Source organism: Hippoglossus stenolepis, chromosome 18 (genome assembly GCF_022539355.2).
Source record: "Hippoglossus stenolepis isolate QCI-W04-F060 chromosome 18, HSTE1.2, whole genome shotgun sequence".
Taxonomy (NCBI): Eukaryota; Metazoa; Chordata; class Actinopteri; order Pleuronectiformes; family Pleuronectidae; genus Hippoglossus; species Hippoglossus stenolepis.
In genome coordinates, this window is record NC_061500.1 from 18,188,862 (window position 1) to 18,215,628 (window position 26,767).

Consider the following 26,767-nt stretch of genomic DNA (forward strand, 5'->3'; position numbering starts at 1 on the left):
TGGGGAGCAGCGACTGGCCCGACACCTTCGCCGCGCGTTTCTATTGGCCGTTCGGGGAAGGAGGCGTGCACACAAGTTGGGGCAGGGAAGACACTGCGTTCAAAAACAAATGGCTTCAAAATAATATGGTAAAGGAAAAACAAGAAAAGACGGAAGCTGATATGTCAGCAGATACTGGATCCTACACAGCTGTCAGGGGCGGAAGTGAAATACTCTCCTGTGCTCTATTGTGACAGGGTGTTCGACTTCCTGTTTTAGAGTTCACTTTCGATTTAGGGAAATCTTTTTTGAATAAGAAAAGCTTTTTTAATGAAACATACACAACATACACCACATACATGTAGACAAAGACAATGTAAATCATATATGAAAGAGGGATGTGTAACAGTCAGTGATGAGACAAATGTAAGAAATGAATTAGGAAGCAAAACAAAAAGAAATTAAAAAAAACACAAGGAACGCCAAACAGTGTTTAAAACACACTGTCTGATTTCATTGAGAAATCTTTCAGTCGAATTTCATGAGTCGCATCTTCGCCCAAGAAATTTGTGATGCCTATATTCTGTTTATGACCCCAAAAAAATCTGTTTACCCCATGTCTAGACCACATCAGACCAGATTTGGATCAAAATGCCAAAAACCAGTGCAAGTGCAAAGAGAAGAAACATATTCTATTGGGCCTCAGATGGTCCCTCGACCTATTTAGCTCCTTCCCTATGTGCATTCCCTGTCATCTCCGAGTTACCATAAGGACCAGTGCAGACTGAAATGATACATCAATCAAATGGAAATAATTTCACAATTATTTTTGAAAATTACTCTTACTCCGGTTTTCTTAGTTTTCATCTTCATCTTTTGGGGTCAGATTTTAAAATGTAGCTCTGGGCTCAGATTCCCCTGTCTCTATAAAAAGAAACAACTCCACCTGGGCCTCGACTAAGTAAATGACACCCAGGGGCTGAGCCTGTGACGCCAGGATTCACTGTGGAACCCTTTGGAGACGTTGTGGGCCTATCAGCAAAACGTTGAGGAAGGAGGGCGCCCACTTATAAAGCTAAAAGGTGCCATCTTTCACTTGACCATCCAGCAGGTCTCCTGTATGCAAGCAAGGAATATAAACATCTAGTCCTAAATAACAGAACCTGCAGATGTCAGTACTCTGAAGTTCATTGGTTTGTGGTAATGTGATTCATATAAATGTATTATGTCAGCACAATCAAACTACCTGAATTAAAACTACAATTTGACATATGCCTCTCTATTACATTGCTACAAAATCAGTGAATAATGCAGGACCTGCCTTAGTTGATATTTTCAATACATTTGCATTCTAGAAAATTCCAGAAACTCAGTGGACAGGCTTTCGGGGCCCTGGCCATTTGTCCACTTGGTCTAGTTGGTACTAGTTAACTAAAGGTTGAATTCTTCCCAGAATAACCTGACACCACACCCACTGTCCCCTCAGCGATTCTCCAGTTATACTATATATAATGCACATACAGTAGATTTTACTGTACACTACATACAGTGTATCTTAGATTATGAAATGCATCAGTGGGGCAAAAGGCTGATGAAATGCCGATGACTTGAATGTGCTATGTAACAGTTCAGATTTCTGAGTAGATCATAAACTGCAGTGCACTTAGAATCACAGACTACACATCTCTTACCAGACCTTAGATAACCTGACAGTATAGAAAACATGACATGAGTATTTATGAGAATATAATAACGTGTACACAGTTGTGGACAGGATGTTACTGTTCAGTTCTGTTGTGGTAATGTCACCTAACAGATCTCTAAATCTTCTGCAGGTAACATACCCACGTATTTTTAGCCCCTATTAGAAAGTCTCGAAGTTGATGAAGTTTTTTTTAATAAAACCTAAAGAATCGCAAAACTATGACTTTTGATAGTTAAGAAGACAATGCATCCTGTGTAAGTTAACACATATGCAGTATTCTCATTATCGATTCATCTAAGAATTATTTTCTCAATTAATCAATAAATCATTTGTTCTATAAAACCAAGAAAATTCTGAAAACTATCCATCAAGATTCCCTAGAGCAAATGATGCCATCCTCAAATGTCTTGTTTTGTCTGATTAAAGATATTACATTTACTCTAATGTTAGGCAGCACATTGTCACATGTGACAAGTCACATGTTTTGCGTTTTTGCTTGAAAATGGACCAAAAGAACAAATGAATCTTCAAAATATCTGCAGATTTTCTTTATGTTGATCGACTAATCCATAAATATATTACTCTTTGCAGTTTTATCTACACCCATGTGTTTTGGGCTGATTGCTAACATCGGCATGCAAACATGCTCACAGTGATCACAATAGGAAACTGGAAACATTAGGAGAGTATCATTAGTTTTGCAGCTGTTTGGTTGTAAGCTAATATTAATTTGTCCAATAGAAAGTATCTGTATTTTGTTTGATGAGTGTTAGATAAAAGAGGGAAACATCCATGTGTGAACTAAAACTCCCCAATGTAATTAGTTAAATGGTTTGTATTTATATAGACGAAACCATGAATAGTTTTTATTACTTAATTTCATACTAAGTGTCTTGCCCAAGGACACTTCAGAACGCGGGAGACTGGGATCCAACCGCTGACCCTCTGGTTAGAGGACAACCTGCTACCTCCTGAACCACAGTTGAATGTTTGTACAGAGAACCCAGACGTTGAGGAAATTCACAGAAAAAGTTTGACCTGACTTTTATCCTAATCCTGAGCAATTTGGACGTCTATAGCTAATTTAATGAAAATGCACCAAATACTTTCAGTATTTCAGAAAGAGATACAAATATAAACCCCCACGTGGTGGCACAAGCAGACAAGTTAGAAGATCAGCAAAGTCGGTAGGATTCATCATCCATAGATGCATGCAGCAGCCATGGCAGGTATTTAATAAATCCCTTCACTCTCACTTTAACGTATCACTGACCTCAACAAGCAGCTTTTATGGAGTTTTTCACATGATCCATGTCCACGGGGCAAAGACAACCATCCTTGCACTTGTCCTTGCGTCTTGTTTTTTACTTATAATAAGAGGTTCTTTTGCAACCACTTACTTTTAAGTAGAGGCTTATCAGGGCTGGATAACGCATAGCTGAAACACAATGAATCACTCCGACACCTATATTGAAAATACAATTTATTACACGGAGTAATAAATACATACAAAGATGCAAGTAACAGCATTTTCCATTTTTTTAATACCAAAACCAACCCTCAACACGAATGAACCAATGCATTTGGCACATTTCTGTCCCTCACTCACTCGGCCATGTGTGTTATAGGGGTCTGAAAAACAGACCAAACACTATCAAAAAAGAAGTCTCCATCTGCCCCTGTACAAGCCATGCAGTGTCTACAAATTAACCATGGGCCCTTTCGCATGCATTATTCTTTAAAATTCATTTCTTTAAAAATTGAGTCAAAACTAAGATCCCAAAAGTGGGGCATAAAAACACATGATATCCTCCATGATATTTGAATTCCAATAACCCACATGTAATTAAAATGATCCTCCACAACCCTCAGGAATCAGGAATTGTGTTACTGTTTTTCTTTTCTTTTTTTCTCCTCTAGGAGCTTGCTTTTCCATCCTTTGTTCATTTACTTCCTCCTCTCAAAGGAAATGCCATGCAAGTTATTTATTGTTTTCATGAGACACACACTGTTGGTTCTTTTTCGCAGGGACGGCGGTGTGTTCGTAGCTAGGACCTGGCGTTTCTCTCCGTCTCCGCCAAGCACTCACGCACCAGCCCTCTAGCATGGATTATTCCTACAAAGACAACGCAAAGACACTTCAGGTTAACGAACTTTGAGTTACATACACCTGCACTGTGTTTTATACATGCAGATCCAGGTTTACACTGACCTCTTTTCAGTCTCTCCATTGCACTCTTACTTCCAGCATATGTGGGCCTGATCTCCTTCCCAAGCTCTTCGATGATGGCCAGCAGCTCTGCATATTTGTTCTGAGGCACTTGGCTGCCAGTGGAACCCTGACGTTGGAGCAGACAGTGCAAGATGAGCCACGTTCAACACATTTGAGGAGATTACAATGAGAAAATAGGAAACAGCATAAACTGTTGTCCAAAAAATATGAGAAACATAAGACGGGGTGCATAAAGTATACACGGTTAAAGCCAAACAGGTTCACATATGAAATGTACCTGTGAGAATCCCAGAGATGGAGGTCCGTAGTCACTCAGGAGAGGCCTGTAAGACTGCAACGTGGCCAGGTTAGCTGCTGAGGCAGACTGGAGATTTCCAACTGTCGACAGATCAAAAATGTAAAGTTTAACAATTAATCTTGATTACGTTTTGGATATAATTTAGTCTTAAAGATTAAAGAAAACTGTGAAGAAATAAAAATGACATGCGATCACAACCTCTCACAACCCAAAGCAACATCTTCAAAAATCTTGTTTTGTAAACCGTCAGCTATTAGTACTTTAACTGTAACATTTCTGAATTGGGAATAAATAGATCGCTCACACTTTGCATCTTTCCAGACTAAGTTCAGCTATTGCCCGTCACTACAACAACCATGTTTCAACCATGTTATATGAGTCAAAAACAATGCTGTATGACCGTGGAACAAAAATCTGCTTTTACTTTAAGGGCAAGTTCACATCTTTTTAAAGTCTGTCTTGAAACAAAAGCCAGTTGTTCATATGAACAGTGAAACATTATTCCTGGTTCCACTTTGCAATCGTCACATAGAAGATACCCACGTTACAACATGTCTGACTCAGACAGCCCACGCGTTGTATGATCTTATGATGAATTTGGCAATTAACAATATTTTTGCACACAGTGAGGACTGTGGATTTCGTGCTCAATCACAATGTTCAGTATGAACATGAGGAATGATTGTAGCAAATAAAAAGCCTGTTTCAATGATAAGATGGCCACTGACTATTGTTGAGGACAAAATGATCCTTCGAGCATTACTGGATCACTGAGCGGACCCATCAGTCACAGGCCCACATACCGATGGGGTCAGAACAGAGGGGCCAGGGAGCCTCTTTTTGAAGTCAAACAACTCGGCTATAAAAAAGAATCAAAACAACTACAACATTTCCACCAGAAGCACACAAAGAGACACAGAAGACAAAAAAAGACACTGAATAAAAATGACCAAAACCATCAAAAAGAGATATAAAGCTACCTAAAAAGAGACAAAATGACAAAAAAAAACCTGACCTTAACCCAGAAAATGACCTACACGAACACAAATCTACCAAAACACATGAAAAAAAACACAAAGAGACACCAAATGACCTAAAAAGACATAAAACAGCCAAAATGACCAAATTAAACTCAAAACTACCAGAACACACCTAACGAGACACAAAACAATTTTTGAAAATCAGAAAATCACCAGGAAAAGAGAGAAAATCCCCAATTTAGACACAATGACCCCAAAAAAAAAAGGACTACAAAGAGATGCGTCCACAAAAAGACACCGAGCGACTGAGAGGGACCAGAAATGGCCCGAAACAGTCAGGAGCAACCACACAGAGAAGATACAACTGCAAGGAAACACGAATCCATCACATAAAGACTGAAAAGACGGGTCTGTGGATGTCAGATCCTTCATGCTGGAGTACAGGGGCCGTTCACATGTCGGTGCCCTGTGGTCTGTTGTCTCATAATCCATCCGCAGCCTGGCGTAAAGACTAACAAGCAACTCAGTAGGTCTCTACTTTCCCGACGCGAATCCTTCCTCCACCTCTGGTGATTGAAGTAAACTAGAGAATAGCGTGTTTTTCTTTCTTCCTGTAGCTTTTCTCCTCCATTACCGCTGCTCCCCTGCTGCTTTGTTCCCCTGTAATACTCGTCCTCCGCCGCCAGGTGTCCTCGAAGAGTCGGGAAAGGCTCAGAGGCAGATCGATCAGCAGCTCCGACCGAGGAGCATCATGGAGGAAGCGGAACGACGCCGCCTCAACAAGACACTACCGACACATTTCTGTCACCGCGGAACAACGGCAGCCGCCCGGCGGGACCGCGACCCCGGACGACGGGGAAGATCGTTTTACGAACCGCCGCCTCGTCGCCTCGCATCCCGGCCGCGTTTCTCCGCCGGCCGATCCCGCGGATGGCGCTCTTTTACATTAGTAATAATGGCGGATATGAATTAGCCTAGCTCCCAGGATCTGACCCTACATATATAACTGGACAAAAACTACAGACACGGTCTTTCTCCAGGTATTCTCCGAGACCCCGAATTTAACACACGGTTTAACCGACGGATCCTCGGGTTTTCCGCCACGTTTTCTCCTTACCCTGGTTCCCAGAAGTTCCCGGAATGTGCTGATGGACGTTGGGTTTATAAGACATTCCCAGAGACATTGTAAATTAAAGAAATAAAAATGACCCGAAATTCAGTGAAGCGTCTGTCTCTCACTTTTTGTTTACAACAGCGGCACCGGCAAATATGGCCGTCACTTTATATTGACACCCACTGTGCTTTGTAACACTGCAACTGTACCGCTGCGGCTGATCGAGAAAAGTGCTTTTAAAAGATCACATTTTACACGAAAAACGTCATTTTGCCCCGACGGAGCGGAGGATTCCACGCAGGTTTAACACGCGTTTAACACGCAGCGGCGATCGGGAGGAGAACTTTAAGCAGCACTTTGTAAACTCTTTTTTTTTTTAAATACTCCTTTTTTTTTACGAACATGTGAAGAGTTTTCTCACACATTTTAAAGTCTCACAAACCCACATTCAAGACACACAGACGAGGTTGAAAGAGTAAAATAACAAACCCAGTGTGTGACTATATTATATATAAATATGATATAAGCGTGATACGTGATATATGTACGATGTGGGTTTTAGGAAGTGAAGTAAAACGCTTTTGTTTGTAGGTACCTGTCTTTGTTTGTGGGGCCGCGTCCATTACTTCCTCTACATTAATAACACACAAAAAAAAGTTACAGGTAATTTAGTTTGAATGATCAGATTAAAGGATCCACTCGCTTTATTTTGGAGGCATGTGGCCGTGGATCCGCTCTCCTCGTCAAATAAGAGGCAGGAGAAGAAGCGCAGCTCTTTATACGTGTCCCCTCACATCAGACCCCCACTGCAGGGCCACATGGTCGGACGCACAAGAACAAGGTCTGGCCCCCAGTCCTGGTCCCCCGGGGGTCATGACCCCGGGGCCCCTGATGTGGGGGGGGGACAGAGAGCAGTGGTGGAAAGTGACATTTACTCCAAACAAAACAATGAGGATTTCATTTTGGCTGTGCTCATGATTTTATGACCTGTCTCTTTTATTTTGAAAAGTGCTCTTTTAATAAAGTTATTATTTCTCATTACACGTCACCACGTTTCATTGGCAAATATTGTACTATTTGTTTCATCAGTTTTTTATCTTCTAACTTTGTTAACTCATAAACTTTGCAGATTCAAATAAGTACCACAAATATACAACAAGTGAGTTATGTGTTATATTCTACGTTGAGAAATTCACGAGCTGTGCAGTGGTATACAAATCATTCAAATTAGCTCATTTACCATTTAATATAATATAGAAGCCATTTTGCATTACAATAACTTTTGCTCAGGTCAAATAATCTAGAGGAGTAAATTTACACTCTGCTACTTTCACTTCAAGATCAAGTATTTTTTCCACCATCGAAGAGGTAATAATCAAAAATTAATAGTCTGAATGGCAACCGCACAGATATGCTGATTTGAAATAGGCCCAGTATCAAATACGAGGTTTGATTTAATGATTGTGACTTAAAATGTCACCTTTGAAGCAGTGCAGCAAATGTAATCAACAAATAAATCCTGATGTATTATAACAAATGTAGCTTTAGCCATAACAAAGGTCAGACTTTCTATCCCGACTGACAGATTCATGAGATTTCATTTTGGTTGACTATGATATATCCAAATAACTGTCGTGGATTAAAAATGCACAATATGGGTCTCTAAGAAAGTAGCATTGTAGAGTATTCCAGAGTATTTCTACACTGTGGTAGAAATAAAGATCTGAGTATTCTTACATTCCTCATGTTGGGTGACTACATACATTTATCAACTGGACTTTAACAAATTAAGACTTAATAAACTAAAGATAATTTTATCAAATAATTATGCAGTGTTACAGATTAAACCTCCAGCAGTATTAAAGTAGATGAATCTCAACCAGATACCACAGTAAAATGACACTGACATTACTATCATCAGTAATAATAGCACCAATATTATCAATATCACATGAAAAAAACAGAATAAGATTAAAGTCTAAATGATAGACGTATATGAACATCATAAGACAGTACTATGAGGTAGAAGTATACAGAGCTTTATTGAGCATCGCACTCATTCATGTACAGGTAATGTTGAATTTTTGTACAACTCTTGTCAGTAGTGCAACTCGTGCAAAGTTCAAAAGAGGAAAAAAAAACAAAAAAAACTATTCAAGTGTTTCAACTTCAGAGGAACCAATGGGCCTTGACATTCGGCATCCAAAAACAACATTATCACATCAGCAGCCCATGTACAGAACACCGAAAGACTAAATAAAAACATGAGTTGTTTGCTTGGATATATATTCATTTATAGGGTGGGCTCTCATGTTATAGGGAGCAGAGCTTATGTTTTCATTGAGGTCTCTGCCAATACTGTCCAACAGTTGAGATGTGCTGCATCAAGAAATTCAATTTGGATCATTTTACAAATTGTACAAAATGCACACGGGTATGATACAAAGACCGTTTCCTTGATTTTTCACTTGTCTTTAAATGCATCAGAGAAAATACACTTGATAAGAGTAGCTAACCCACAGGTGGGATGCGTTTGAGTTGCTGTGGTCCGAGCATACGGTGACAGAATACATCTTAGGGCAGATGTATCCAGACTTTGGTCTGTCCCTTCCAGTGCAGATTGAATAGAATGCCACATAGGAATGAGGAGGCAAAGATGTGGACTATTAAACAGAAGCAATCATTGATTTTAATTACAACTGGGTCCAAAAAAGCAGAGGCATAAGGTGGTGGTGGGGGGGTTTAGGAAGTTGTAGTGCAAAGATAACGAGTTGTAAATCCAGCTGAAGACAGAGCCACACAGTAACATTACTGAGTTGAGGTGTAGAGGGATCCTTTGAGTTATAGTCATGCATTTCAGACAGAGTAAAACCTAAGATTTTTCTTTGTTTTTCTTTTCTTTTTGAGGGTCTTTGTATGAGTTCAACACCTGAGCGGATTTCCGTTAAAAAATAATAAATAAAGCAAAGGTAGAAGAGGGAAACACACCTCCGAACAGAGCAGTGGTCGCTCTGAAACCCGTTTGAGAATCAAAAAGTGGTGGGTCTTTGTCAAGGATTTCGCAGAATTTCTTGGCTGTTGCACAGTTTTTGTTTCTCATTGGAATTCCAGCTTGTCCAGCCACATATCACCAACACCAGAACAGAAACAGGTTGACTGAGGCAAAGTTAGGGGGGAAGACCAAAGTTTTTCTTTTTAAACAACCTGGAACATCAAATCAAGAAAAACATTTTTGATGGATTCAGATAAGACAGCACAAATCTTAACTTCTTCATTAAAAGCAAATAGGTCACTCTCAACAATTATAAGCAGTATATAAACATTTAAAAAATGACTGTGGGCAGATTTAAGTGTATATTTACGTTTTGTCAACACAACTCCTCCTATGTGTTGTGTTAAACCAAATGATAAAAGGACAGTTGTACTAATATAAATGGTGTCTTCATAGGAGAAGTTATAAGTTAAATGTTTGACAGTGATGTTAAAAACATCCTTTATCTGCTTAAAACTACATTTTAGGGTGATTCCATTTTAATTTGTTTGCATATTGGTTATAATGCTAAACGGGAGATTCATTCTTGACCTTTTCGTTCACTGAATTCACTATGCTGCTGTCTGAAACGATGTGCCTGCCATGTTGAGAACGCATTCAACTCAACCCTCAGAGGTTTCAAAAACATTATTTTTGGGGAAATATTTTCTCCTATGTTCCTGCACTATAAATAGAAATAAACTGACACTAAAACAAATCTTTCCTTGTGAGTGCTTTGTAAAGGTGCCTGACTGCCGCAGCCGTTTGTACTGACACACTGCATGTCTGACAAACTCCTGGCTGATAGAGACAAAGGGGAACAAAGTTATGAAAATGGAAGAAAAGGAACTAAGGAATTTTTATCAGAAATCCAACACAAATATATACAGCAAAACAAACTGGTTTTGGACATTTTGGTCTTTGTCTCGTGAGCAAATGGAACAGCTACAGAGCATCAGAAAGATGGAACACATCAGGTCTTTAAGCAGTTGACTAGACTAAATGTCTAAACCACTTCTACTTCAAAAGAACCAAAACCTTACCTACTTTAGTGCTGAATAATGTCTGCAGAACGATGAACCCACAGTTCTCATCACACATTACTATAGCATAGTGGTTTAGCATTAAATGCCATGTTTTCTGAAGACTCAAAGTTGTCAGACATGGTGGCCTTTGTCTTGTCCACCTCTGGTCTCGACCAAGAAAGACATTTGTTGCTTCATACCAGGTCATCTGGACTAACAGCTTAAAGCATGTGTTAGGAGTGAATAACAGCCACAGGCCAACATGCCCTCTAGGTTTAAACTCTGTCTGGATCAATATATCACATATCTTCTCACTCTGAATGTCAGAGGACAATACATCACCTGTTAAATATCTGGGTGAAAAAAAGAGTCTCTGGAGATTAAAAAAAAAAAGAAACCAAAAAACCCTGAAATCTTTTCTCTGTACAACCCCTTCTTACATCTGAGAATCACCGCGGCTCGGTGCGACACCTCTGACCCTCAGAGACAATGGGAACGTGAGGGAGGGGGTGTGAGGGTGCAGAACAAGGAACAGCGGTCCTGGAGCCTGCAGTGCAGAGATAGACATTAACTGAGTCAGATCCCATCACAGTGGGATGTGGACTCGAGGGGTGGAGACATGATTGACGCCCATGAAGACGAGTGGTCCACCCCAAACTATGTGTTGGGTGCTTGACTCAGACTCTGAGGATGGAGCTGCTGCCTCTTCTGCAGCTCCTGCACAGCGAGCTGCTGGCACTGGTCCGATGTCGACAGCTTGTTAATTAATGGAGACACACAGTTTGCTGGAATGATCAGTCCTGGAAATGAAACACAGGGTAGAGAATTAACTATGAGCCTAAGTATAGTATGCAGCTAATATCAAAAGGGACAGTTCAACATTTTGATTTATAGTCAGTTTCGTTTTCGGGCGGAGAGTTTGATGGGAAGATTATCACAAGCATCGTGTCTGTGCAGCAAATATCAAGCTGGCAATCCCAAAGACTCCAAGAAGTCAGAGCCCCGAGCCAAGAAACACTCTGGCTCACGACACACCTCAAAACCAAAACCTGTCGTTTTCCCACAGAGGAAACACACCAGTAACAAATGAATTATGAGCTATACAAGGAGCTAGAGGTTCTGTTACTTTTAGACAGAGCCATAATAGCCATTCCCCCATTATGCTGAGCTAAGCTAATTGGCTGCAACTTCTATGATATGATTGTTGTATCGATCTTCAGTTGGAACAAATTGCCACTTTAGTTTGAGGAGAAATTCACTTATTCATGTGACCTTATTAGCAAAGACTGCAGGACACAAGCACTATAACTTAAATAACAAAAGGTCAATCTACAGCATAGGACAGTGGAAGGAAAACAAAGTCTAAGTGGCGTACTAAGGAAACAAACAAAAAGAAAATCAGTCCTTCCCTGCAGTAAACAGTTGAACTACATGTTAAACATAAAAAGATTTAAACAGCCTCCTGCAGCACAATCCACTGTTACAACGCTCACTCTATTTATAGGTGTAAATCATCTCCTGACAGCCTTCCTATAGATATTAAAATACTTAAAAAAACAACTCACAATGACATTAAAAGTAACATATTTCCTAGAACAGTGAGAAATGGAGGGAACACATTGTGGCCTTGTGTCTCACAGGAGACAAAGAGCATTGGGTAGTGATTGAACGTCTCCGTAAGAAAGCAAACAAGCATTGTTCTTTAAATATGAACCAGCTCCTGTAAAGCAGATGTCCTTCAACTTACCAACTATCCTCTGTCCATCTTCTGTTCTGAGGCGAACAATCTGCACCTTTACATTGGTTCCACTGACGGGGGTTAGTACTTCCTCCAGCTCGTTCCACACACTGAGCACAGAGCCGCACAGGACAAAGTACGTCCTACACCGAAGACCAACTTCACACTGTAGGCCCACTGATGCTTTCTTACAGTTCCCCCGCCTGTGGATACAATAAAACACAGACAGATTTACAACCTTTAAGTGAACAGATCAACAGAGAAGCTCAAAGTATGGCAGTGGCTTTAAAGGGTGAAATGCTGAAGATCGGATATAGTTTTGTTATTGATGACAAATAACATGAAAAGACCAAAACCAATCAATGTATTACTTCATCCCTCAATGCGATTCCTACTGAAATGTTTTTTGTAAATAGACAAAGGTTCAGTTCCTTTTTAAAATTTCAAGACTCTAGTTTTTGGGTACCATCTTCTTCTGATCATTTATAATTAATACATAATTATTGATCAATTGAGAATGTCCAGCTGCAGGAAGGTAACGTATGTGGAAATGATGAGAACATACAGCTAGTGTTCTTTGTGATATAAGGAAACTGTCCAATGTGGACCTCTAGGGTACAAACATATAAATATATATAATGATTTGGATCTACAGATATTCATTGTTGGTGTTGTTGTGAGATATAACCAGTATTATCCTTTCACATTAAATGCACATACCAATATGCATGAGAGCAGATTAGTGCAGACGACTTGTACTGGTCAGCCCAGTGCTGCTTGGCATCTTCTGACAACACCTAACAGACAGAGAGAGAAAAAAAAGAAGTGATGAGTCATCACATAAAGCGTTACGTGTTCTTGTCATAGAACAAATGACAAAGAATGTTGTGTAACCTTTTTAAACTTCTTCTTGATGTCTGTGTACGTCTCCAGTTTGAGTTGTCTTCCGGTGTTTGGCCTGTAAACCAGGAACAGCCTCTTCTTACTGTTCACCTCTTTAACCAGTATGGCCGTTTTCTTGTTGTTCCTCATCTGAAAATGAAAGACAAGGATTTCAAAAAGGGCCACTCCACGGATTTTACACATGAGGATCTGGTTACTACGTATGGTTGCTACCATTGAGCATGTGGAATCACTTGTATAATGACTTCTTTGTTTCTGGGGAAGATTTGTCAAGTCTGAGAAAATATTGATTTCAGCTTACGCTTCAGACAATTCTATAACAAGCTCTGCAATGAAAATTGGGGAAGTCGAGTTGGAAAGATTTGCTTGTACTAGGGACGAAGCAAGTTTGACTTGTACTAGGGACAAAGTCAGCACGTCTCTGCATCATCCATTTTATTTATCCTTTCTAAACCTGTCTTCCAAGTCTGAGATGTGCATACATCAAAAAAGTGAGGTATCAGGAAATACTTTATTTGTGTTCTTGCTGGTGCAGCATCTTTGGTTTGTTTACTTGCTTCAGCAATATCACAGTTAACTAGCCCTCTAATTTATACATTTCCATCACCGTACAAACAATTGTTGACCAAGTAGTTACATTACTCAATGCAAGTAAGATGTTATCATTAATAGAGTCTCTGTAAGTAACAGGATGAACTTGGAGCATTTTGTGCCACCAATACAAATCATGAAGCATTATTTTATACTAGTTGAGCTGAACAGTTTTTTGATTAGTTGCTTGATAGAAAATGAATTATTTGGATTATGAATTTAGTATTTTTTCTACCAAAATGATTATCTTAACATCTTTGGCTACATTTTCATAGTAGAAAAAAAAACACAGGTGTTGAGGAGCATTTGAAAACAACTAGATCGAGTTTCGCTGAGCACATTCCAGAGGTGTGGTATTATGAATGCTTACTTGTTTATTATGACTCACTTACTTTGATAGAACAAAGCCATCGAGTTACTTTTATCAATGCGTTTCCGGCTAATCCAAGTCAAAATGTCTGCCAGCAAAAGTGTTTGTTGGATGGTTAGTTGAACCCCCAAAAAAGTAAATCACCTGGTGCATCGTTAACCATTTTCTTACATTTTATAGCCCAAATGTGTAATGGATTACTTATGAAAATAATAGTTGCAGTAGTAGATACTATCAAAAAGGTAGAGATAAAATCTTTTCTCACATTTATATCTCAAATCATCTCAATTTACAATTTCCAGGCCAGATTGCAAAATGAAAATGTAATTTTAGCCAACACAAAGATTACAGAGCTTTAAACAAGAAAGACCTCCAGCTTTTTCATACCTGTACATAGAAACCATCATCTGGACCACTCTGATCTGCCCAGGCATGTGTGGCTTCTTCCCATGCCATTCCCCTCTCCACACTCACCTGTCAAAAGACACAGATATTAAGTCAGGTAAAGAGCAATACCCGTTACTCCGCAGAGAATATAAATATGCATAAATGAACATACTGTGAAGAGTTCCACATGTCCTGATGTGGTGTAGCCTGGTGTTAGGAATTTCCTGCAGTCAACCTTTTTCACCTTCTCATCGCCAGAGCCCAGATCTAATACAAGACAAGTGGAGGTTCAGGACATATTACCACTGATTTCACAGAAGAAAACACTTAAAACAAATGTACTTTGCAAAAATGTTTTCTGTCCTAGTTTTACTTCAGTCTTTGTGAAAATAGTTTAATGATGAAGTGGTAATAACTACAATATCTTACCGAGAATGCCCATGTCATATCTGCCGTTCTTCTTGGCTTCCTGAATGACTGCTGCAAGTGTGTCAGAAAAGTACTGGAACAAGGCGTTCTGCTGCTGGACTTCCATGCCCAAAATACGATTCAGGAACTTGCCGATGTTGTTGTAGTCTGTCAGTCACAGAGCATTTGCATCAGATTTTAGTTTCCAAGTACAGCGCCTAAATATATTTTTAACAAGAATAGCTGTTCCCTTTTTGATCATTTAAAGAAAGAAAAAAATTGTATCGAAAAAAAAATATATATATATATTGATCACCTTTGTCAAGTGACAGCGTGCCAGATCTGTCCTCGATATTTATGAGTCCGACACCTATTAGTCCACCTTGAATTTCTACAGAAGAAAAATACTGTCCTTACTATTCAGTCACAGAACAAAAAACATTGCTTTTTTTTTTTAATAAAAAGAAATTATACACAACAGAAAAACACAGTTAACAAATGAATGAACATATGTCAGAATGAAACTGATTCACTGCCTTGTTTGCAGCAGCACGAGTCATACCTTTGAAGAAATCCCCTTTAAAGTTAGAGGGCGGAGGGACTAATGGAGAATCCAGTTTCACAATTGACTTCATCACAATTTCCAGAGCATTTCTGCCATACTGTAGCAAAGATAAACATGAGTGAGCCACTGGAAAATAAAGACATCTACAGGAACTTCCCTCAGACTAATTCTTGATGTACTTACTTTGTTGTCAAAATTGAACCTGCTGAGATCTCGGGTTTCTGTCGCTCTTCTGTCTCCGTGGGTCAGAGCACCCTGTTAGAAAGGATCCCCACAAATGGAGTAAGTGTTAAGTATAAATGATGAATGATAATGTGAAATACATTTTCACCACAAATCCCAATAAAAAATTCAGAGGGTCCTTACCAGGCTTTCAAGTCTTTTGGCAACAATGGATGCAAATCTCTGCTCCCCTGCAAGCTCCGATATGAGGAAGACATATTCTGGAGCTGTAACCTGGTTTGACCTGTGAGTTCTCCCTGTGTCCAAACAAATTAGAAAAAAAAAAAGCTTGGTACATTTTAAACCATAAATCTATGACACAAAAGAAGTTCAGAGGATCCCAGGGGTATCAACTGACCGAACTGCTGTATAGCTCTGTCTGCGCTCCATGGAAGCTCTAGTGTCATGTGGACTCTCCGCCGCTGGTTCTTCACTCGACGATCAGCCTGCAAGGAAATACCTGAGCTGGCAGCTTCCGAGATGATGGATATGTTCTGGTTGGAAAGAAAGACAACTACAGTTACTTTTCACATTAAAGTAGAATTAGCACACATTTTTTGTTATTTGCAAATCTCTTTGTGAGTGCTGTAAAGTTTTAGATCCTTCAATATAACAGAGAAACAGGTACAGAGACGGAGCCTGGATGGTGCTTCGTAATAAGTGAATCAAATTGGTGCTTTCACACCTATTCTGTTTGGTGGAGTTCAATCCAGCTGCATTAGCCTGTTTATTGCAGTTTGTTGATGTGAATTTTGAAATGGTGTGGACCATAGACTGTATATAATGATGGACGACGTGTATTAACTTCCTCCCACTATCCAGAAACGAAGCCAAAATATCTGGAATACGAACGCTGCCATCTTGCACATGTGGAGCCAGTCTGTGCAGTAGTGATTGGTGAATGGAGCCGTGTTATTATGGTGTATTTGAACATTCATCGTTTTTATAGCATCAAATAACTAATTAAAACCAATCCCATCAGAAAAATTAAGTGAAGATACCTAAAATGACAGAAACCATCTCTAAGAAAAATGTATTTGATGTATGACGTTTAGGTTGGGTCCATGTCTCACCCACTAACATGTAGAAGACACGTTTATGAACTATATTGCAACAAGCGCCCAACTGCTTTCACTTTTGGGAAGCAGTCATGTGATTCTTTGTATACAGTCTATGGTGTGGACTAACTTGGCCAAGACAGCCTGAAAGGAGGGACCCAGTCCAGTTCCAGAAAAACTTGTTTGTGAAAACCAACTAACATTGTTGTTTTTGTGACTGTTACTACGCAATTTCAGCACTACTAACAAACTACTAATTACAAGCCATCTGCAGGTATTGTTATGAACCATGGTAACATGTGCCTGTCGCCATGTGAGTGTTTAGAGAGGGATTAGGCAATCATGTGTAAAGCTTGTGTGCAACATACTTGGCAGTTCTAAATTAAAAAGAAAATTATATGTAGTGACTATTGGCCTGGAACATAATACACGAGGCCTCTTTACCTTTGTAATTATTTATATGAGATTAATCTGAAATCTTAAGCAATAATAATAACTTGTTTTCACCAGAAAACAAACACACAAAGTTCAGTTAGGTGCAGTATAAAATGTCAGAATTTCCTAATGACTTAATGGAACACTGGCGATGTATTGTGGAATTATCTAAATGGTTCAGACCAAATTAACCAAACTGCGGGTGTGAAAGCAACCAAAGAGAAACAGTAACAGTAATTAAAGCGCAAAAACCTCTGATGAATTATGAGTTGCATATTAGATAAAAACCCATTTCCACATTAACAGTGCTTTTACCTTCTCTCCATCCATGAATCTCTGCTTCTCTGTGAGGTTGAGGATTTCCACTGGGACATCCAGCTCAGAGCGAGACTCGTAGCTGATGCTGCCGTCATCATTACTGACCACTCGACCTTTACGGCCAGTCATCTGAAGCATGGTGGAAGAAACAGGTAAGTTAGTTAAACCAAAGACTTAAATTAAATTTTTTTAAAAAAACCTTAACCACATTCAGTCGTATATACCTCAGCAACATTTTCGGGTCCACCAAGTTCATCGATGAGCTCATCTAGAGTGTTGGGAGGTAGAAACTCTGCCAGCTCCTCAAGTTTTTCCAGCAGATCTTTCTTCATTTTCTGGGCATGTTCCACTGCGTCCTGACTTGTTAGGCAGGTATCCTGATGAGTCTCTGCCTTGACTTAGGACCAAGCAAAACAAGGTATTCAGTAATTCTAACAAGATTCTATAATAGAGAGTTATATTTCTACTTTGCGGTGATGCGCTTACCTGTGGCAGGGGCTTTGGGGATGTTAACGGAGGCAGTGAAAGCAGGCCTGGTGGAGCCTAGCCCCGAGGCTAACAAGGCACTTTGAATGGAGTCTGGATCAATACTCTTCTTTCTCTTTTTCTTCTTCTTTTCTTTACCCTTCTTTGGTTCTTTTCTGATAAGCCATGGATCTACACAAATGAAGGCATAAAGATTCCCTATAAGCACTGAACCGCCAAAAAAATATCTTTATTCGACATCCACCATCTCCATTTGTCTCACCGTCTTCATCATCATCATCAGACTCGTCTCTGAATGGGTTGAAATCATCGTCTTCATCTGCTGAGCTGATAGATTTGAAGCTGTCATCGCTGTCTTTACCAGACTCTCCGTCCGAATCCTCAGACTGGCTCTCCTCCGAACTCGTACCCGACAGTCCACCGTGCTTGCGATGCCGCTTCTTCTGCTGCTGCTTGACCTCTGAACCTGGAGAGATGATCAGAGAATGAGGAAAAGTAAACTACACTGTCAAGACAAGGCATTATTTATTTCTTCGTTTTATGGAGTCTAATAAAACAAGACAACAGGTTCAGTTTGAATCAGCTATAGCTAGTGGACATTAGCTTTTATGTTCATTACCTTTTCTTTTCTTGCCCTTCTGTTCAGGTTCTGCTGCAGTGACAGCAGGAATGGGGGTCTTCTTAGTTGGGAGGTCAATGCCTAGCAGGCTGTAAAGCTTCTGTCTGTCTGGAGCTGGGAAGTGCTTCTCAATCAAGGACTGCAACACTCCTCTGCAACCAAAAAAACATTACAGTTGATACTTTGTTTCTCCTGGTAAAACTGAGAAAAATCAGTTGTGGTACATACTTTGCAGTCGACACAAAGTCATTGAGTTCTCCTCCTCCTTCCTCCAGGGCCTCCAGTGTTCTTGCTTCACCAGTGGACTGAAGACCAATCACCACACACTACAGAGGAAACAGCTGGTCAGTATTTTCATACAATGTAGGTATCACTGACTATCACTAATCACCATCACACTAAGAAATTGCAAATACAATTTTTTGGTAAACCAAGGGTTAGGGTCATTAACAACATTTCTTTCAAGGGCCAGAATTCTGATTGGACTTTAAACTAAAAATATTAAAATTATCTTAGCCTAATGAGCACATTGTTAAATATTCTTTCTTACACAGTGAATGTTAATTAGCCCATATCAGAGTGAACAGACTCTGGGAAAGCAGGGGTTAATAGCTAGATCGAACATATCTTTATGTTAAACAGAAAATCAGAACAACAAGGGGAGAGTGTGACATGACTGTTGTACTGATGGAACTAGTGTTGTGGAATTAGATATTACTCTGAATTTACCATCGGCGCCGCTTTTGTTTGGCAACAGGTTATTTCACCTGTTTGTTAAATCTGTACCTGTTAGTGGCTAGTGTTTATTCGTCATTTACACTTATGAGAATTCATGGTATGTGTTTAACATTAGAACCGGGATCACGACATGAAGGACATGTTGATTTTTTTTTTCCCCAGGTGGTGGTGCAAGTTTGCAGTTTTACATTTGCTTGCAAAGTAAAATAAATGCTTTTGATTATCGTCTCTGAATCCTGGATCCCACCACAGACTGCGCAAGCGTTTGTCAGAACTGGAGGTAAATATATTTATTTCTTCTTCACCAGTGCTGGGTTTCCACAATTCTGACACATTTTACTCTCGTCTTTTGCACATGATCAATGTATTTACATAAATGTCCTGCCCTTGCCAAGAACTTGTCATTTGTTGATACAGCTTACAACAATCTCTCTAGTAATGCAAACATTACAAAATTGCTGAAACAAAAGTTGATTAAGTCAAGAATCAGAATATTTATAACAATAGGAATAATAAGAATAAGAATAGTGCAGGCCCAACTCCAGGCCCCAACGTGTCCACTTGATGGTAAATGTCTCTTTACAGTGTCTCCCATTCATTTTCTAGACTATCGCAGTCCGTCACTTCTCATAATAACCAAGAGTTCGCTAACTCGGTGTGTGCAGCGCTATTTGCCTACGCGTGCTTGCACTATGGTCCATGGCATTTTTACGTGTGCTCCTTGGTAAAACACAAGTGCCTGTAACTTCCATTTTTCAAGTGTTGTCTAACCTTTCCATTTTGGACCTCCTCTCTGGCAAGCTGCACCACTCTGCGGACTTTGGATGCGATGCAGAGATACTTGAAGAATCGCTGGTGAGCAGACCAGAACTGGCCCCACATGGACTTCCTCATGCGTTGTTCTGCATCCATCAGATTGGCAGCCTGCTGGAACTTCTCACGTGCACTCACCCACTAAGAGAAGCAGTGAAATATAAATTAAGTCAATTAACTAAATACAAGCAAAACAAGAATTAAAGTATTGCGTTCAGACAATATTTCTATAAGCACAATTATATTTGCTTACCAGCCTCACAGATTTGTTGTACATGTTGATGTATTTCTGAGTCAAGGGAACTTCCTCAATCTTGAAAGTCACACCTGTAAAACTCAACTGCCTTGCAATGTACATGCCCCTCAGTTTCATGTCCATAGCTACTATCTCCATGGCACCAACGCCTCTGAAATTGAGGAAAGATGCACAAAACCGTACATGTTAGCAAGAGACCACACAACTGTCGAGCCTTTTTGCTGTCACACAGAAACTAACCTGCGCTCAACAGCTTGGATAAAGTTGCCAAATTCTCTGAAGGGTGTTTTGTGCCCCCAGATGCCCAGTCGGTTCATGTAGGCCATGTTCCGGGGTTCAGAGGCACCTGGTGAGAAAAAAGTACATTATTCTCAGATTCACCTTCCTCAGCCAAGTTCAGGAAGCAAAAAGTTGCATGAATTTGAAGTTTAAGAAACAGATTTCAGTTCATTACATCTACTAACCTGTAGCACTTGCATACACAACCCGAGCCTTGGGGAGTTTGTTCTGCAGTTCCAACACTGCAAGCCCAGTTTTTGTAGGTTTGGACGATCCAATTGGACACACATTTTTGGCTTTGTGACACTCGTCATAGACAATCTAGACATAAGTGGTTAAGGAAAAATAACTGCATATCTGAAAAGATGTTATAAAAATGATCTAATGTAATTTGAGTCACGTTTGCATATATGAAAAAATATAACTATGGAATCAAAACTTCATCTACTTCAATTGTTTCCTTTAAAAGGCTTCAATGAAAGGATACAACTCCATCAAAGTCCTCCCCACACCAGTGGAGAAGCTGTTGAAATCTGGTCTTGTATTTGCCTCCTGATTGACTCTCTCCTATCAAGGATGAGTAGGTGGCAAAGATCACACCTTTCTTCACACTCCCATTGTGTTTTGAGGAGATTTTGCCGTATTTGAACTGCAAATATAGAAGTGCAATTGAGTCACACTTTGACATAAATTAGCAAGAAAACACTTCTCACTGGTTAAGTACAGCATCTTACCTTGTTCAGTGAATGAACCTGAATGCTTTTTGCTCCAATATCCTTCAAGTCCCGCTCAGCGTCGTACTTCAGGTCATTTGAGACACTAAACCTGAAAAAAAAAAAGAGGCGAATAAGTAAGAAAGTAATGACGCAAGAAGTTGCCATTTATTTGCAAAATAATAGTTTGTCAAACGTAATGCAAGACAATGACGGTATTTACCAAAGTGATCTTTTCCGGCCAAGAAGGTAATTCTCATAGATGATCCCTGCAATGGTGCGACCTTTCCCAACACCAGCTCCATCACCAATCAAATAGGCAGCTCGGTCACCATTAGGGAGGAATGTCTCGTGTTGCTGTGTATAAGACACAAAAGAAATGCACAATTAAAACTGCGCCTTTCAAATAAGTCACAAACAAAACCGTATAAAGTGTTAACCTGTAGTGCACCCGATTGTGATTTAAACCCAGTAGTTAGAGATACAGATTACAGTGCATTAGGCAAAGCAAGTAAATCAACACTAAAGTGAACACTGCTCACCTGAGCTGCATATGTGATGGCTTCAAGCTGCAGAGCAGACAGGCAGCCGCGATCAATGGTTTCTTCTGGGATGGACAGCCTGTACCACACCTCTGGGGGGCTGACACTCGACAAGGAACTGGTCTCCACCACAGGATCGGGATGCCGCAAGCCAATTCTTACTACATTGACAAACAGTGGATCAGTCCACACACAATGACAGGGACGCATTTTGTTTGGTTTGACTGAGCGTAATCAACCAAGGGTGGGTGGTTGTAATTCAATCAAGTCTATTTTCCATCTGGCCTGATCACACAGTGACTGCTTAAATACTACAAATTAAGTTAGTATGGCTACACCTCACCATTAAATATACTGTACCCAACGTTACCATGGCACTTGTGCTTCAAACTCATAACCAACAGTGCTGGCTATAGCTCAGCAAAGCTCAAACCAATATACTTCTACCCATTTATCATTAATAGATGTAGCTATGGCTTCATGAAAGTGTCCTGCACCATAACACTGTACTGTTTTTTAGAACCAAAAGATGTATGCTCCAATACCACAACAATTATACTTACATTTCATTGGCATGTACTCTGCATATGTTTCTGCATGGCCCAATTCATCTTCCTCTTCCTCCTCAGGCTCATCCTCTTCTCTCATCCCTGGGGGTTTCTGAACACATATTGACCAAACGACAATAGGTTCTCACAATGTTCGTCTGCTTTTAATAATTTTCTAAATCTAACCACAAACACTACAGTGCCTTTAAAAAACAATGCATTTGGCAGCATTCGTACAATTCATGTTTCTAAAAGACTATTAGAGAAAAGAAAACTCACCTGAGAATGTGAAAAGTTGTGCACTTTGGTGTCATCACTAATCCAGATCCTGGCAGCATCTCTACCCATCACTTCCTTTTTGATCCCATTGTTAATTTCACCTTAGACAGCAGAGACAAGGTACATTACAGATACAGTGAATGACACCCAACTGCTGAATATTACAATTAAGAGGGAACTTGGAAACCTCAGGGTGATAATTCCATCATCTCATAATTCAGCTTTATGTCATATTTATTCACAGAACTTGGCGCAGTTAATCAGATCTATAAAGGCTTTGAAATTCTATTGTTGAAATGTCCAAATAAAATGTGGACAACGGCAGCAGTTACAAGACAAAAGAAAAATAATTTGTATTTTCATTTAGCACATTCAATTTTGGAATGACCTTCACCATGAACTCAGACTTACAATATCAATATCCTCTTTTTAATTTCTTCTAAAAACACATTTTAATTCAAAAGATTTTTGAATTACATATTTTGAATTTGCTTTTTCTCCTATAATAATTTTAACATCTTCAAAATAGACATTTCCTATAACTTCATTGAATTAAGTGTACATGCAGGTTGGTTTATGTTCAGTATTAGGTTTGTTTATTGCATTTTTTCCTTGTAATCTCTATATTTGATAAGTTCCACATAACAACTAATACATATTGGTAGTTTATTTATGCTGTTTTTCAGGAGTGAACAGGGACATTTTTTAGTTCTGGCTGAACACAAACAAATGTCCTGTATAAGGCCTTAAGCCTGCATTAAACCATAATGGTGACATCGTAACTGTAAAATAAGAGAGACTCCAGGAGGCCTGAACCAACTGAGATTTAATAACCAACAGTATTTAGCTCTTTATTTTGGTTGTCTGGATCTCATGTGAACTCAAAGGTTCATATAAGCTCTTTAAATATCTCATAGGCCTCTCCAAATGGGAGGATTACAACCATACATCACAACTCCAAGCTACTTATGCATTTAAATAACTTACCTGGACCGGTGGCTGATGCTACTGGTGGAGCAATGTTAGGTGGGGGCTTTAGTCTCATCAGCTCCATCAGACTGTTGCCCTTCAAGCCAGTGCTCTTCACATGACCGGTCCTAAGCAGGTCTTTCAACTGAATTTGCTAAGAAAAAAAGATAAATTGATTAGCAAGAGGCATGCTCTGCTGTGATATTCCGTTGTTTTTTATTTTCTTAAACAAAATTGAAACGTGGGTTCAATAAACTTACCTGATCTCTGTTAGAAGGCACTACTCTGGACACTGAAGGATTAACAGTTGTGAGGGAAGGGAGGGATGAACCTCGCAGGGCTGAATTAGCAACATGGACCACCTTGGTGACAGTTATTGTATGTTTGATTGGGTTTGAAACTGATTGCTTGGTCCCAGTAGCTCCTAGCGATGGCAACTGATTCAGCTGATTTAAGACAAACGTGGTGGTTGATGGCTGAGGTTTGTGCTGTTGGAGATATTAGACAGAGGTAAGTTTCATTTTAATATACAATACAATAGCAGCAACATTATGTTTTCAATAATTAATACAGTGAAGCGCATGTTCCGTAATCTCACCCTGATAGTAACTATAGGGACTGGAGCTTGAGGCTCTGCTCGAACAAATTCCACTGCCTCTGTCCCCACTCCAACATCCAGGGCACTGATGGAGATAGACTGAAAGGGAGACCCGGAAATTACCACATTAAGTTATAAAAATGTAAGAAAATTGCCTCAATAAAACCTACAACAAAGAAAATCTTACTTGCTGGGTTGTAGAGGGCTGCGCAACATCCTGAGAATCAACATCAAATAGGCCAATATCATTTGGGCAAATGCCACTCTCACTTAGAGCAGCGAGAAGTAAATCCTGTCCAGGATCCATCTGCAAGACAAATGTATACAACTTTAAGTAAAAGTCTTTCATGTACCTTCCTGACAATTTGTTCATAAATTTTAAAAAAATGTCATCCTATCCTAACTGTGATAACATATTTAAAGCAATTGTATGTTCCAATTTCAGCTTTTGTTGATCTTGAGAGCAAATTCAATCTTTCAAAACAAGCCATTTAAAGATTGTAAACTGGGTGTTATCATTGCAACACAGCACAAAAGGACTTAAAAATATGAGAAGTTTTAATTAAAAAAAAGGGACGTTTGCAAAGGTCCTGTCAACTCACGAACTAAATAAGCTTGTTATGACATAAACCACTGCTGACATGAGTTAAAAAAAGGGTTAGGGTTATTTGTCGAACATGGCTTTGTAAATGAGAGTATTTGATGCTTTTCTTTAACGTCACTGAAAACTATGTTTAAACTGATAGTTGGACATCAACTTGGACCGTGAAATTACAGCTGAACTTTTCACCATTTTCTCACATTTTGTTGACAAATCGATTAATAGATAAAATAACTGGTAAATCAATCAATGATGAAAATAATGTTATTTTCAGCCTAAGACATGAGCAATATTAAGAGACCCACATGTAGCTCACACGTGTGGGGGTCGAACAAGCAATTAACTGTAAATGTAACAGCCACTTTCAAAAGGAAAAGAACCAGCGATACTTTTTAAAATTCATTATAAAACGACCAAAGTGTCTAGGTCATATCCAACACGTAGGTTAAGATATTTCAAGTTAATATAAGAAAGGTATCAGGCATCTACTTTAAATGTTCATCAAAAAGCGCTTGCAGCAAAAAGTAGTGAAAATGAAACTTAAAGAAACGCGAACACTGACCCGGGACACCTAACGTGACTGAGAGTAACGATGGAAGAATGCGATGTATCCATGTATCACTGAGGGGTTTACACACCAGCTCTGCTCCGCGTCCCGATCCAAAGTGACCCAAAACAAGACACGTGTTTGCAATGCCCTCGACTTCCTGATCCCTCTGACTCAACACAGCCCTCCTCCTCCTCCCGGACTCTGCGTTAACTCGGCCGGTTAATAATTACAAACAAACAGGATCTATCTCTGCAGTGTCACCGTATCAAACATGTAACCCCCTGGTTACGACTCCGATGCAGAAGCTAACTGACCGAGAGGCAACGGTGTCACAGCAGCTTATAAGTGGCCTGGTTTAGCTCAGGGTGACACGGGTTAGCCGTGTTAGCAGCGCCGTAAGCTAAAGGACACTTTATTTACGGTGTGGAGACAGTGAAGTCAGACACGCACAGGCTAACATGACGGATCGTCATCTCGAGCATTGAGCAGCTAACTGGCTCCACAGAGAATAAACAAGACGCTTTACATATCACGGATGTCAGCAGCTGCCTGTAGCCGCTTTAGCCCGCTCACACACGGTGACATAACGCATCCACTACCGGTGTTTCCAACTTTCTCTCTAGCATCGCTGGGCGGTAACGAGTATTTACGTTAACAGGTTAATCGCTAAGTTTCTGGTTAGCTAAGTCCACCCACTGCCGCCACCGCCTGAATCGGAATCCATGATACATGTTAGCGAGCAGCTCCAGCGCTCAGCTCCGGTTATAAAAGCACCACGGCGGGACTCACTGTGTCCTCCTCGGGTCCGTCTCGCGGCAGCTGTCGGTCAGCTCACACGGTTGTTGTTGTTGTGGTTGCTGCTGCTCTCGCGCAGTGTCATCGCAGTAGCTAGCTAACGTTAGCAACCAGGCGCGTTAGCCCCGCTGCAGTTAGCGCCTCAAATCGAAAACAACCAGCGTGTAAAACGGCCCGCAGGTGTCACAACATGGCGGCGAGCTGTCGTGTTACGCGACGGAAGTGTCCAGTTGGAGTTACACAGACGGTCGCCTGCCGCGGGGGTGAGGTTACCTGACGGTCGGTTGGACAGTCTGTCGGTCGGCGGGTTGTTGTCCTCTCCGCTCCGCCGCGCTCACGCCATCTTTTTATCAAATGCTCGGCCGCATGCGGGTCACGTGACGCGCGGCTCCACAGCGGCCGTCTTCTCCCGCAGCCTCCGCTCCCGGCGTCGCTGAGAACGGGCCCCGGAGCGGCCGCGGGGCGCCCCTCCACCGCGCCGGAGCGTCCGGAGCGAGAAATGTGTCATTTTTAAAAACGATAACGCAAACGACAAACATAGCAGAGTCACCGAGCTAACGCGACGTCACGTGACCATGACAGCTCTGCGTCGGAAGTGACGCTGGCAGATTCTTCTTCTTC

At 40.3% G+C, this 26,767-nt stretch overlaps 2 protein-coding genes across 6 annotated transcripts; both read right to left on the minus strand.

Annotated features, from left to right (window-relative positions):
* Nucleotides 1-3,154: 3,154 nt before the first annotated feature.
* Nucleotides 3,155-7,065, minus strand: LOC118098081 (cyclin-dependent kinase 2-associated protein 1). 3 transcript variants are annotated; one of them, XM_035141523.1, is made up of 4 exons: nt 6,905-7,065; nt 4,195-4,295; nt 3,897-4,023; nt 3,155-3,800 (listed from the first exon to the last, which is right to left on the minus strand). In XM_035141523.1, exons 1-4 carry the CDS (start codon nt 6,930-6,932, stop codon nt 3,733-3,735), a joined length of 324 nt encoding a protein of 107 aa, XP_034997414.1. In that variant the 5' UTR covers nt 6,933-7,065; the 3' UTR covers nt 3,155-3,732. The 3 variants fall into 3 exon arrangements, with proteins under 3 accessions (XP_034997414.1, XP_034997413.1, XP_034997412.1); XM_035141522.1 differs by lacking the exon at nt 6,905-7,065 and adding an exon at nt 6,313-6,487; XM_035141521.2 differs by lacking the exon at nt 6,905-7,065 and adding an exon at nt 5,585-6,209.
* Nucleotides 7,066-8,332: 1,267 nt separating this feature from the next.
* sbno1 (strawberry notch homolog 1 (Drosophila)) lies at nt 8,333-26,748 on the minus strand. Of its 3 annotated transcripts, none has more exons than XM_035184380.2 (33): nt 26,420-26,748; nt 24,388-24,507; nt 24,201-24,299; nt 23,863-24,090; nt 23,621-23,756; nt 22,634-22,734; nt 22,370-22,466; nt 21,807-21,967; nt 21,488-21,621; nt 21,286-21,376; nt 21,039-21,200; nt 20,737-20,872; nt 20,513-20,618; nt 20,270-20,423; nt 19,975-20,157; nt 18,694-18,791; nt 18,466-18,617; nt 18,109-18,312; nt 17,847-18,017; nt 17,585-17,757; nt 17,358-17,489; nt 15,908-16,043; nt 15,694-15,806; nt 15,511-15,582; nt 15,325-15,424; nt 15,079-15,153; nt 14,784-14,930; nt 14,527-14,621; nt 14,355-14,441; nt 12,998-13,135; nt 12,824-12,900; nt 12,113-12,306; nt 8,333-11,165 (listed from the first exon to the last, which is right to left on the minus strand). In XM_035184380.2, exons 2-33 carry the CDS (start codon nt 24,505-24,507, stop codon nt 11,023-11,025), a joined length of 4,215 nt encoding a protein of 1,404 aa, XP_035040271.1. In that variant the 5' UTR covers nt 26,420-26,748; the 3' UTR covers nt 8,333-11,022. The 3 variants fall into 3 exon arrangements, with proteins under 3 accessions (XP_035040271.1, XP_035040272.1, XP_035040273.1); XM_035184381.2 differs by having other exon boundaries at nt 26,141-26,748; XM_035184382.2 differs by lacking the exon at nt 26,420-26,748 and adding an exon at nt 25,364-26,095.
* Between the last annotated feature and the right edge of the window lie 19 nt (nt 26,749-26,767).